The sequence below is a fragment of the Pteronotus mesoamericanus genome, unplaced genomic scaffold (genome assembly GCF_021234165.1).
Source record: "Pteronotus mesoamericanus isolate MK-2021 breed Mesoamerican mustached bat unplaced genomic scaffold, CSHL_Meso_final contig_164, whole genome shotgun sequence".
In the NCBI taxonomy this organism is placed as follows: domain Eukaryota; kingdom Metazoa; phylum Chordata; class Mammalia; order Chiroptera; family Mormoopidae; genus Pteronotus; species Pteronotus mesoamericanus.
This window is the reverse complement of record NW_026555065.1, coordinates 10182469-10196449: the sequence shown is the minus strand read 5'-3', so window position 1 is coordinate 10196449 and position 13981 is coordinate 10182469. Positions and strand designations below refer to the sequence as shown.

Below are 13981 nucleotides of genomic sequence, written 5' to 3'. Positions count from 1 at the left end.
TACAACACAAAAGTACATTTTTGCCAAATGCCCCATGTTTAGAGGACTCAGAATAATCTCTAACACTGATAAGTAGCCAAGTGGGGGTAGGGGGAAGGAGCCGTGGCAGTGAGCCCACACCCTAATCCACTCAATTGAACTGTTTCCAGATCATGTCACACGAGCTCTTCTCCAGATTTAGTCTCCGGCTCTTTGGAAGATGATAAAATGGTAGCCTGCCTGGGTTGGAAGCGATTCCTTTTATTGTTCGTGATTAGAAGAACACGTGCACTCTCCGAGCTGGGAAGAGGTGGCATGTATATGATGAGTCAATGAACAAAACAGGAAGGACGTGCTATTAAAAGGAAAACTTGACCATGTAGGGCTCTTTATTGTGAAAACACCATTTTTTTGTAACCTCAATTTGTACAGCCTCATACTTGCAGAGTCACGAGAACTCTAAGATCCACAGAGTATTTTTAGAAACTTAGGTTCCTTGACATCAAAGAAGGAGCCATGATGAAAAATAGTACTAAAATATAATTCAGAAAGTGCCAGGTGGAGGCTGGTCCTAAGATCTTGGAAAATGGAGCCTTACGCATGGAAAAACTGCCGAATATACCTCCTGAGGAGACGGGAAATGGGCTTGAAGAACTCCAGTGCTCCGGGAAGGAAGTGCCCTCCCACCAGATCGCACCCCAGAAAATGCAGAAGCAGCCAAGTGCCCATGTAGTTTGATTATATTTATACGTGAGAGGTGGCCCTGTGGATGTCCTCGCTGAACGGAGATCAAGAGCACTAGTCAACTTAGCGCTCTTCCCAATTGTTTAAGAAAAGTTTGGTTGGCTTCTATCACCGCAACATTTTGCCTGAACAGATAGTTCAACTAACTTCATGGAAAGGAGAATTATATCCGATGAAGAGAAATATATTCGTGAAATATACTGAAGCGAAATACGTATACTTCATGCTCTATTTTTATGCAGTTCTTCCTGGGACAGCCACAGGGGCTGGTATCTCATCAAAACTTAGTGTTGCTGAAATCTAGGTAGTAGCAGCAGTAGCAGCAGGGGTAATAATAGTCATAGGGTGGCATTGGCTCACGTGGGCTAGTAGACTGGGCTTAATGGAGTGAGTTCATTAAGGGGACAAGAATCAATTAGATGTTGGGTAGTTCTCCACTCTCACCGCTTCTTCATGGCAAAGTGGATAGGCAGATGCTTTCTTGTCAATAGCTGCCTTTGGTCTTCCATTGAGATGCTTCTGTTCAGCTTAAGTAAATGGGCAGAGATTGGGAAGGGAAGCAGATGAATAATTTTCCATGTTAGTAATGAACTGTTAATGCAGTTAACCTATGTTGGTGTTCTGTTTAAGTGCAGGTCCCCAGATACTCTGCTGGGTAGCAGATTTCTGCTAGGGAGGTTTGAGTCAGATCTGAGAATTGCTCGTTTCCATGTTACTAGGGTCGTGACCTACACTGTTGATAGCGATACATACCTTTACTTCCCTCATGTCTTTATAAGTCTCTGGTGGAAAAGTTCCTGGTATTTGTTCTAGTGGAAAAGATTTGTTACCCAGCTTCAAAAAAAAAAAAAATGAAATAGCATGAAACAGAAAAGTAATGACTTGTAGAGAAAGTAGGCCACCCATGTCAGCCTCTCTCCCAGAACTGTGTGTTCTCCTCCTGCCCTGGGAGATTCGTCCCTCTTTTGGGTGACAGGCAGTAAGTACCTGGAGGCCAGGTAGGCTTTATTCTGTGGTGCAGAGAGAGGGTGAGGTACCTAGGCTGCCAGCAGGCCCCTGACAGGGCCTCCAAAATTTTACTCCCTTGGCACCTCATGCACCTCCCCAGGAACTGGCACTGGGTCCTAGGCTGCTAGTTGGAGACCTCCTTGATTGGGGTCCCAGCCTGACAGGACCTCCCTCCATCTGCTCCTCCCGCCTTTGCCCATGTCCCTCAGTTCACCCTTTGCTGCCAGAATTGTGCTATGGTGCGCACTTGATAAATGATGTTGGTGCTGGACCATTGACTCCAAAACTAGCGTTCATTCTTTGCTTCTTTTTTTTTTTAATTGACAACAATTTTAAATATAGAAAAGTACAGAGAATGATAAAAACAAAAACCTTGGCACTCCTGTAGAATCGACAAATGTTAACATTTTGGCATATTTCAGATCTTTTCTAAATAAAAGAAAACATTAAAGATAAAGAGGAGGTTCTCTTTTTATTCCTCCCTAGTTCTGACCTTTTCTTTCTTCCCCTTTCCTCCCTCTTCAGAGGCAGTTTGGTCTCTATGCAGAGCATGTGTTGATGCTTTTACTACCTACTTATGTGTCTATTACCACTATAGAGCTTAGTTTATGTTTAAACATGTATGTAAATTTTTATGCATAATATATAAATAAGTAAAAGAATATATATATACACAAATATCTCAACTTCTTTTCCTGATTTTTTGATATTTTTAGATATCTAAATTATCCATTTTAATGGCTGTCTAATAGTCCATTATATGAATATATTGTAATATATCCTATTGATAGACATTTAGTTTTTTTCTAAATTTTTATTCTTTTATAAATAGTGCCATACATGTCCCTGTGCTTCTCAAATTGGGGGATATACTTAGAGGAAGACTTGCCAGAGCCTGGGGTGGGCACAATTTCACCTGTGCTTGTTCTTGCCCCACTGCTCTGCAAGGTATGCATACACTTCCACTAGTCACGCACAAGAAGGCAGGATCTCCACATCCTCACCACCTCTTGGCACTGTTGGACTGTACTTTTTGCCATTGTGAAATAGTATCACTTTGTTTTCATTGTAATTTGCATCCTGATTGCTACTCATTAGATCTGATTGCTACTTATTAGACCGTCTTCCTTAGCTTATGTCATGACTGTTCATGCTTCCAACCTTAGAAATTGGCTGCTCATATCTTTGTTTATTTTTCTCTTTGGTTGTTTGTCTTTTTTTCCCTGTTGATTTGTAGGAACTCTGTATACTGTCAACATTCATCATTTATCAAAAAATATTTCAATGCCATTATCTTCTCCTAGTCAATGTTTTTTGTTTATTTATGGTATCATATATTATACAAGTTTTTAATTTTGGCATAAAGCTGTTAATATTTTTATGTTGTGTTGTGTGTCTTGTTTATTTGTCATATGAGGTTTTTTTGGGGTGGGGGTTAATAATTTTAGAGTTTTGTTTTTATCTTTAGGTCTTTAATTATAACCCGCCCCCCTCCCCGTCCCCAGCTCATACCACCATCCTCCTTCTTACTCTTTCTCCATAGCTCTCTATCCTATTATCTTGTCATATATCCTATGCTTGCCTGTTTTGCTTATTTATTAGTTGTCTGTTACCCTCCACTAGAATGTGAGCTCCCTGAGGGCAGTGGCTTTTGTCTGTTTTGGCCCCAGCTATATCTCTAACACCTGGAATAGTCACTGGCATATAGTAGGTGCTCAATAAACATTTGTTGAACAAAGAAATAGTAATCCATGTGGAATTTTTTTTTGTATATGTGATATGAATAGGACTCCACTTTTTGGGGTGGTGTGGGAGGTCATGGAAAGCTTGTTTCTCTAACAGCATCAATTGAATGGTCTTTCCTTGTCCCACTGATTTTTTTTTCATGCCACCTTTGTCAAGCTGGAGCTGTTTCCCTTGTGCCACTGTCTTTCAATATTTCTTTTCTCCTGCCCCTGTGCTGAAGTCTGCAGGAAACCCATCCCTCAGGTTTGGGGTGGGATAAGCCAGGTCCAGTTTAGGAGGAGCTCTTCTCTGATGGATTACGCAACGAACATTTAAGAAGCTCCTTTTATAAACCAAATGCCAAAATGGACATGAGTTGCTGCCCTCAAAGGACTTTCTGATTGACATTAAAACCGAATCCAAGAAAGAATATGATAAGCATTACGCAGGGATATGAGCTGTGTTCCCGGGTTCAGAAACTGAAGACAACAGTAAATAAAATTCATAGACTTTGAGTAATAAGTGAAATCTGAGTTTGCATCCTGCCACTGTTCCTGGCTGGGCTTTATATCTTTAGTGAGTTTCTTATCATTCCCGACAGTCAGTTTCCTCATCAACAAAATGGAAATAATGATAATAGCTCCTGCTTCAGAGGTGGTTGTGAGGAGTGACTGACAGAGTGCATGTTTACTGTTCTGTGTGGGTGGGAGTCTTGAGGGAGGAGGTGATACTTGACCAAGTCTTGCAGGATGGATTGGATTTTTCTAGGCAGGGATTGAATGGGTGGCAAAGGACATGCCAGAGAAGATATGGAATAAACATAAAACAAAAACATGGAGACCAGTAAGTGCAGGGTGAGTTAAAGGAGCACAAATCTAGTTTGACTGGACTGTGGGAGGAAATTGTAATGAAGAGGCTGAAAATGTAGGTTGAGACCAATTGTGCTGGGTTATCAGCACTAAGCTGAGAAAAGGTCCTTTGCTCTCCATTCCTTGATGGCTCTTCAGAGGGTGCTGAGCTACTAGGAGGGAAAGGGGCAGGAAGGGCAGCTAGGAAGCTCCCAGGAGGGTCCTGGCCAGTGCAGGTGTGGGTCCATATTCAGGGCACTTGACCTTTAGGAACTTTTTTTTTTTTATCACCAGCTTTGTGGAGCTGGGTACTTCACATCTCATTACATTCGTCTGAAATCATTCTTGCCCTGTATATTCCTGCCCGGTGTGTGGTCTTGTCCCTGACCCAGCATCCATCGAGGGAAACACAGGGACAGAGAAGCTTAGAGCACCCGCTTCTCCATTCCACCTTCCTCCTCTAAAGTCCCAGAAGGGAAAAGAACGGCTTTAAAGACTTAGGATCCCAGAAAATCCTTTGTCAAAGAAACTATCACTTGCCAACATTCTTTCCAGCCTGGCCTAATTTCTGGGCAGCACCGCGGCGGCAGGTTGTCACCCCCGGAGGATGGAAGCAGACCTCTGGTCCCTGTGGTGCAAATGCCATCAGAGAGGTGCAGGTTTAAATCTCAGCCCAGCCAGCGTCAAGCTCTAGGGTGACAACTGTCCTGGCTTGCCTGTGAATGAGGAGTCCCTGGCACATGAGACTTCCAGTGCTAAAATCTGGGGAGTCCTAGGCAAGCTGGGACGAGCTAGTCATTAGCCCCATGGCCTGAACCTTTCCCCTACCCCATCAGCATTTGGCAGGTGCATCCTATGGCAGGAGGGGGGGATACCAGCCATCACTCAGCCTGCTCCCTATAGTGCACTTACGTGTGCATTTTTCCCCTCCATTTACTGCCTGCTGTCCTTTCTGGGATTTTTTCTTTTTTTTCCATGAAGGTGGGGACCAAGTCTTCCTAGCTCACTGCTGTGCTCCCAGTACCTACACTGGGTCCAGTGTAGAGGTGATCACAGGTGATCGTTGAGAGCTGAGGAGATGAGGGAACTCTAGGAGCCTCCATCGTCCTCCTCTATGGGGATGACCGCTCTTAGGGTTGTTTTTGAGAATAATGAGCTAACCAAGAAAAACCCTGGTACCCAGTGCGCCCCTTTCTTTCTTCCCTGTGAGTGCACATAGGTTACAAAGCCAGTTTATTCATCCCCTCCTGAAGTCGCTGTAGCCCAGTCACGTTTAGACACCCAGGAGACTCAGGTTGCTATTCCTATCCTTCTAGAGAAGTTGGGTTATCTTTAATATAAGATAGAAATCAAACCAAATTAGATTATTTTACCTCAGAAGCCAGTTCCAACTGATCCTTCTGAATGGTATAGTTCTATTATTATATATTACTTCAAACTTAATAGAAAAAATTGATTAAAGTATGTGCCCTGTTCATCTGTAGCCTGGCTGAATGCCACAAGACACATTAATTGAAAATGAATTTCTACAAACCCAATCAAGCTCATGAAGATGAAAAATGTACCTTTTTCCCCTCCGTTCCTTCATTGATTTTTCATTTTCCCCACTCACAGCTTCATTTAGCAATTTTTCAGTTTCGTTTTGTTGTGGCCTTAATTCATTTTCTTCACTCCCCCACAAAATGAGATAATGTACCCTTTTCCTTGTCCTTTTTAAACTCTTCTTTCCTGCTGCATGAGCGCAGGCCAGATTCGGATATTGCCATATTTCTCTGTGCTTTATTATTTCTTAGGGTAAGAGGGTGACATTATTTTAAAAATTCCTACTGTGGTGGTTTTTATCACAGAGAATATGTTTTAAAACACATAACTGTGAAATTACAGTGTTATAAGACTTCTAAAATAGAATCAAGAGAAACTAACAAAAAAAAAAAGAAAACCTTTTCGGAGGAAGAGTGAGTGTAAAATATGGGTTATTGTCATTTTTCATGGTGGGGTACATGGAAATCTAACATTCTTCCTATTTTGTTGAGGGAAATGGAGACGACTGTTTGCCACATCACAGGGGGTTTGGGCTGAAAACAGGACCCTGTCAGGACAAGAGGAAGCAAAGGGAGACGGTAGCTAAAGCTCTGAGCAAGCTCTAGAAGGTTCTATCCCTGCCCTATTCAGTTCACTGGTTCACAGGATCTCTAGGTGTTTTGAAAACAATAATGGGGATCATCAAACTATTTTCTTGTGAAGTTTTCAAATAATCTCACAGCATAAATTTCCTGTGAAAAGTCTCTAGGAACTTACAATAAAGTTCAATTGACCTAGAATTCAGAACCTTGATTATCTCTCATTTTGATTTGAAGCTTTGGTTGGCAGTTATTCATCTTTGATGTACTTTTCAGTGGGAAAATAATGTATTTCTTTTTATCAGTGCAGTTGAAAGCAGGAAGTCTTTTTAAGTGAGGGTCCCTGGGAAGGGTAGAAAAGCAGGGGTGCTGGAGACAGGGGCCGGGGAGCTCTGTCAATGTGTCAAGTGCCGTGACAGGCACAAGCTTGTGCGCGGAGCCCCCACACCCTCATTTTGAGTGAAAGGGCCTGTGGGCTTTAATTGGTTATTCTTAAAATTAGAATGAAAACAGAATAAAACAAATTTCCGAGAAAATAATATCATAACCTTCGTTTGAAGTTTAAAAATTTAATCTCCAACAATTTGATTCAATGTGAACATCAGTTCCAGCATACCTACTAATAGCATACACTGTTTCAGTGCGCTTCCTGTTTCATATGCCATTTTTCATATACCGTGCGTATTAGCATTAGCTAGGCGGTAAAAGAAAACACCCCAAGCACAATTTCTTTAAAAATCATATCGGGTGCTGTCTAGTATTTTATACTTATTTGCTGATGCCATTTCTTATATTCCTTAATTTTTGTCCCCATTCCCAACCTCAATATTGAGTTATGTTTCAAGGGTCTTGCACAATTGGGTATTATTCACATAGTTCAAATGACAGGGCTGTATCATAGGCTGTCATCTAACACAAAGTGACCCCTGTCCTCTGCATCTGTCACTAAAGGTAAAAACCCCCAGGAAGCTGAGAAGCCTTGCAGCCTCTAGGGCTGCTCTGAATCCATACAGAACAGGACTTGGCTCAATTTTGGTACAGTTTCATCTTGGTCTGGTTGACATGCAAGGGCTTTTCGAAACAAATCGGGAGGAATCCTTTCATTGTAGCAATTAACAATCTGTTGCCAAAGTAGTTTATAAAAATGTGTGGATTGATAAGGGTGAATTCACCTCCTCAGAGAACTGCTCTTTTCTGCAGTGTAATTCATACACTAAACACATGTTCCAGGTGGGTTTGCCGTCTAGTGCAAGGGCAAGATGTAAATAAAGGATGGTAATGGCAGTGATGTGTCCTAGCCTGAGGGACTTGAGAAGACAGGTGGGAGGTGACTGGCGAGTCCCTCCTGACAGCGGTGGCTTCCTGGCGGGGAAGGGAAAGGAGGCATGTCCTGGTGGGAAGGCATGTCCGGTGAAGACACTGGCCTGTGCCCGGGCCCAGAGGCGGGACCACTGTATGTCCACGGAGTGTGGAGAGGACACAGTGGCTTTTCTGTAGGGTTCACTGTGAGACGGGACAGGCAAGAAATGAAACTGGGGAGATAAAGTGGGACCACAGCAGAAGGCCTTTTGTCCACATCAGGGAGTTTGAATGTTTGGAAGGCTGGGTGAGTTTTTAAGGAGGGGAGTGATATATTCGCATCTCTGGGGTAGAGCCTAGAAGTTGGTATTTTGTAAGCGCTCCCCTCAGGTGATTCCAGCGCGTGGCTCTGGAGGACAGGGATTGCTTCACTCAGACCACCTATGTAGGCCTCTCAAGTGTGGCTAACATGAAGAAAAGCATTGTCAGTTTTAAGAAATTTGAAAACCTCTCTCCCCTCCTTAAATATCAAACTGGCCTATAGACCTAAGAGACCTAATATCCTGCATGAGCAATTAGGCTGCAAAACATATATTCAGTTTGAGTTACCTTTGTTCTATAAGGGGGTCTGCAATTTGGTATTTCAATTTAACTGTTGCAAAAAGATTATGTTCTTGTTTTGATAAAATAGGTTAGGCTTCTAATTTCTCATTTCCTCATGCCCTGACTTAAGCCTGACAACTTGGGTCATTTACCACCACCTGCTGACAGGTAGACCTAAATGCAGCTTCAGGAAGGGCACATAAACCTCTTGAAGGTCAAATTTACAAACTTAAACATGTCAAAAAATGATAGGGAAGGTTCCCAGTGGATTTCACTTAGAAGCTGCATGGTATCCTGGATTTTGGGGGGTGCTTTTGGGGATATGTCCATCTTGGTTTATCAAGGTCTCTAGGAGTCTGTTCCAGACAGTTTTGCTGCTGAAGTCTAAGGGATAAGTTGTTCAGATAGATGGATGGATTTGCTGATTAATTCATTCATTGCCTGAGTGTGTGTGTGTGTGTGTGTGTGTGTGTGTGTGTGTGTGTGTATATATATATCTCCAAGGTCTTTACTCTCAAGAAGCTCACAGGGAGGGAAAAATTCCAATAATACCATAATAGTAGCTTCTTCTTCTTCTTCTTTTTTTGAGTGTTTAGTATTTGCTAGGTACTATAGGAGACAATATTTCAAGACTCTTTGAAGTGGAGGGTTAAAAATAATACCATTTCCCCCACAAATGTGCGGTTTAGCCATTGTGGATAAAGAACCAGACTTGGGAGTCAGATGTTACTAGGACATTATCAAACCCAGAGGCATGCGAGATAGCTTATTTTAGAAACTTATCTTCTCACTTGGGAGAAGGAATGGAATGTGCCCCAGGGGCGGACTCCAGGGGAGACTAAGCTGGGATTCAAAGTTGGCACCCCTGGTGGGATGAGGGACCAACCATGCACTGCTTGCCAGGATTACGATCCCTTTTTCTCTAATCTGAACAAGCCAACCCTGGTCACAGAATATACTGTACAGGATGCTTCTGTAAGAAATGCTCAAGGCTGAATGGAAGTTTGCACACACAGCATTCATTTAGCACAATAGCACAATCACTCCCTGAAGCATCAGTGGCTAAGAAACGTGAGCCTTGTTGTCAGAAGCTTCAGCACCTCCAAGCCCTTCCCTCAGCCTCTAAGAATGAGGTGCTTCTTCCCTTTAGAATCAGCGCTCTGTCCTCTTAGAATTCCCAGGATCCTCCCCTCAGCTCTCTGCAGATGATATCTCTGCCTTGTATTTCTTTCTTTTTTTAAATTAAAAGTGCCCCTCTGGCTGTTCATTAGGGTACCCTTCCCACATCTCTTCCTCCTGTTGACTCACAAACTACTCTGATTACATCAGAGACAGTGAAATGTGTGTGTGAAGTTACTTTTTATGTTATTTAATGAAATATTATCTCTGACCTTCTTTTAACACTTTAGTTAATTTCAGTACCCATTTGTCTATCATTTAAAGATTTTAAAAGTCAACTTTTAAAAACCTTAACACCATAGGAAGGAATGAAAAGGGAGCAACAGTATTATAAGGATGATTTTCAAATTTTTTCCTACAAAAGTTGAAGGAAATTTAAATAAAAGAACTTTTTCTGTTTTTGCCCATAATCCTATCCCAATCTCAGACTGATTTAGTTGATCTAACTTCTCTTCCAGCTTTTATCTTCATTATTGTAAAATTTTGTTTTTTTAATCCCTTGAGGCTTTTTGTAAATACTTTTCCATTTTGCAATATATTTGTTTTTAGTGTTGTGTAATATATTCCATCAAATTGATATTCCATAATTTATTACCCATTCCTTTAGTGTTAGACATTAAGGTTATTTCCATTTTCTCTATTATAAATAATAGGAGCAAGAACATCTTTGTATATATAGCTTTTTCTTACATCTGAATTATATCCTTAGGAGAAATTCCCAGGAGTGGGATTAGTGGGTCAAAGGGTACGAACAGCTTTATGGCTCTTAATATTTATCGCTAAATTGCCCAGAGGGTCATTCTAATTTACAATGCCACCTGCAACATATGAGAGTAGCTGTCCCTCCCATCTCTTCCAACACTGATTTCTTCAGTCAATAATTTCAGGCAAATTTAATAGGTATTAAAGAATATCTCATTACTGTTTTTAATTGTTGAGTTCTTTATTATGAACATTGGACGTTTTTAATTAAGTTTATATCTTATATTCTGTTTTGTGTGGTTTGCTTTCATGTTGGAGGATTATATTTTTTTGACAATAGGTGGAATTTAAAATATTTTATAATGAAAATGTCAAATGCACTTGGGACAAAGAGAGTAATCAAAGTCCTCTAGACTCATTACCGAGATTCAACAAATAGCAAAATTCTGCTGTATTTGCTTTATTTACTTCTTCTTTTTCTCTTTTTTGCCTGCCTTCATGTAATTATTTTAAAGCAAATCCCAGACATTCTGCATATGTTTCCTATATATTTCACTATGCATCTCTAGAACATGTGGGCTATTTCTTGTATAATCATAATGCCATTGTCACACTTAACAAAATTAATGATAATTCCTGGGCATCGCTTAATAACCAAGGCTGTAATAAAATTTTTTGAAATGTCTTTAAAATGTCTTTTACTGATGATTTGCTCCAATCAGCCTACGGAGACGGTCCATTGCATTTGGTTGTTATATTTCTGAAGTCTTCTCATCGACAGCCTGCTGCTCTCTGTTTACCACCCCCTCCCAAACCAGCTTGACCCCCACCCAGCGAGACATTGCAGGAACTGAGTCAGTTTTCCTATAAAAGTTCCCACATTCTGGAGCTGACATTTTCTTTCCTTGTTAGCTCTGGAAGCTTTACTAGAATCTGTTTTGACTTTTATGTGTGTGTTTGAGGGGAGGCAACAGCACTTCATGTGGTGCTGTAGGATTCATTTTGTATTGTTTCGGGGCGCACAGTATGAGAGCGTCCCACTCTGACGGTGCCAAGGCTGGTCGTGGACTCAGACGGTGCGAGCCCGCGCTGCTCTGTTGTCCTCGACAGCTTTGCCTCTCACTGTTTCATCTGTTCGTGATGGTTCCTGAGTCATTTATTTCATGAGGATCGAACAATTTTTCATTCTTCCCCCATTTATTAACTGGAATTCTTCTGAAAAGTAAAACTTTTCGCCTCTAAACTAGGTCTTTCTTTAGTAATTTCAAGATACAGTTTGTACAAGAAAGGCAGGATATATGCTTTGTTCTTTCCTCTAAATTGTCAAGTTTATAAATAAGGGTTTTGTGCCTTTTCCTTCCAATGGTGTCCAACAAGTTTTTGCTGTTTTGTTTCTGTGTTTGAAGAATCATAAAATACTCAAAAGTCTCAAATATATATTTATATATATTCCATTCAATTTCATTAATTATTCTTATTTGATGCTCAAATTGTCCCATCCTCGGTCTAAGGGAAACCCTTTTAGTCCTTGTTCTCAGGCATAACAAGGTGTCTGGGTTTGTTTAGTATATTTCTTGCCCCTTGAAATGGGCCGTTCCTTCAGGATGTCCTGTGTTGTTTTTGTGTGGGGTTTTTGCTTTTGTTTTTTTTTTGTGAGAAATGGTATTTAGAGACCACAATCTAGATAAATTATGTGCCTATTATTATTGTCTCTAAGTTTTTTCAGTGGACAGTGTTAGGAAATGCCTATTTAACAAAAGAAAATAAAAGATTATGAGTTCATACTAATAGTTTTCTTTCAAATTTAATAAAACTTTATTTCTTTGATTTCATACTTGTATTTCTTCCTCTTAAACTAAAAATCTTGGTTCCAAACATAATACTACAATATATCAAATAGTTTCAAAATAACAATACTAATAATATTACTAACAATTTTCCTAGTGAATGAAAGGTTTTTTTTAGCTCTGTTTATCTTGAGAATACATTACACTAAAAAGTATAGTCAAATTACCTTATTCAAACAACATTTGAGTGAATTCTTTTTACCAATTTCATATACAGTTAAGTTCCTTCATTTCAGTTTGTTTTCAAGTTTTAGGATTCACTTACTTTTTTCCATTTTGATTTAGTTTTATTTTTTGAATCTGTAAAACACACTTTCAAAATTAAACCTATGTAATACAGTCTTATCAGAAAAGTCTTTGTTCTGTTTCCTCCGTCTAATTTTATCCCCCTCACTATTGATAACTATTTCTCAACCATTAAGATTTGTTTTTATTTTTGCATGTTTCCTTTTGCAAACGTGTATGCGTTTATATGTCCTCACACGCTTTACACCAAAACTAACATACCATATACTCCTTACAATACACCATATCAGTGTTGTAGAGATCTTTTATTTTTTCTTGAAAGTTAGATAGATATTCCTTGTTAAGAAGTACCATGGTTATTTAACCAGCCACTTTTTGATAGAGTTTTATTTTCTAAAAAAACCAAAATCTTGTGTTCACATTCAAGTCATTTCATATTTTGGCCAATGTGTCTTTAGGATCTATTCTTAGGAATGGAATTGCTGAGTCAAAGTGTAAATGCAGTTGTGTTTTTGTGCTTTTTCTAGCTATTGGTAGATTCCTTTCTATAGGAATTGTGTCATTTTGCATTGAGAGGGATTTTAAAAAGATTTTGCACATGCTCAAATTTAATGTACAAGATTGTTGGAAAATTAGTGCATTCCTCAAAGTCATAAGTTATTTGATGAACCCACACACTATTTCCACTAGTATCTGAGACATGGCCTGATACAGGGTATCCTGGGTCCTGGTTTTAGGGCATCTACAATTTGTCTATGGAGACATGATATGTACGCGAAAAATGAAGAGTAGTCCAAGGTATAACTTAGGTATTAAAAAAACAAAGGAGAAAGCCCAGCTCCAGTCTGCGCTTTAGGGAGCTTCCCTGCTTACTCAGGCCCCCTGAGTCTCCAGTCTTCTGAATTTCATTAGCACTTTTAGTGACAGTCGCTCTTTCCCTAGACCCAGATTCTTGACACCTGGTTGAACAGATATGAAGGTACTAACAGGAATAACAGAGCCAAGTGTTAGATATGCAGGGAACCTAATAAATGTAAACTGAATAATTATGTTTTGTAGAGTTGTATCTGCATGTCTCCAAGCATGTTCTCTGGGACACCTGTGGGATGGTAATAAAGGTCACACCGCAAAATCAGTGCATATAGGTTAGGTTGAACAAACCTAAAGACATGTGACTCCAAATTCATGTCTGATGTCCCAGGCTTACGTGGGCACAGAACCCCCTTTCCACGGAGCATCTCATGTTAACATTGTTACAGGAAACACAAAGAACCACGTGGGGGTTTTGTTTCAATGAAACCAAAGGCCAATGAAAACCAATCTCTTCCAGCTGATTAACTTGTACAGTTCTGTATTTTTGACTAACAATTGCAATTTGTTTCTTTCTAGATTGAATCATTAAAGAAAAAGGTGCAACAGAAACAGCTTCTAATATTGCAACTTTTAGAAAAGATATCCTTCTTAGAAGGAGAGGTAAGAAGCTATGTTTCTTTAAGCTGGTGTCTTCCCCACCATTAAATTTTATGTTGCTGAGCCTACCATTGACACTTACTTAAAAATATGGCTATTTCCTGGCCTTATAAAATTGATTGAAGGTTAACTGCCAACACTGAAAATGAGGTTCTGACAGCTAGTTTTTCTTTTCCACCTGGCTCTTTTCATTCCAGCCTGCTGCTCTCCT

General features: G+C 40.1%; 1 protein-coding gene across 2 annotated transcripts in view; it reads left to right on the top strand.

Moving 5' to 3' along the window:
- Positions 1-13981, top strand: part of MYZAP (myocardial zonula adherens protein) — a 112279-nt gene that overhangs the window by 53794 nt on the left and 44504 nt on the right. For both annotated transcript variants that reach the window (XM_054565367.1, XM_054565365.1), the window contains exon 11: positions 13690-13773. In XM_054565367.1, coding sequence (XP_054421342.1) covers positions 13690-13773 — 84 coding nt within the window. The remainder of the gene's footprint in view (positions 1-13689; positions 13774-13981) is intronic.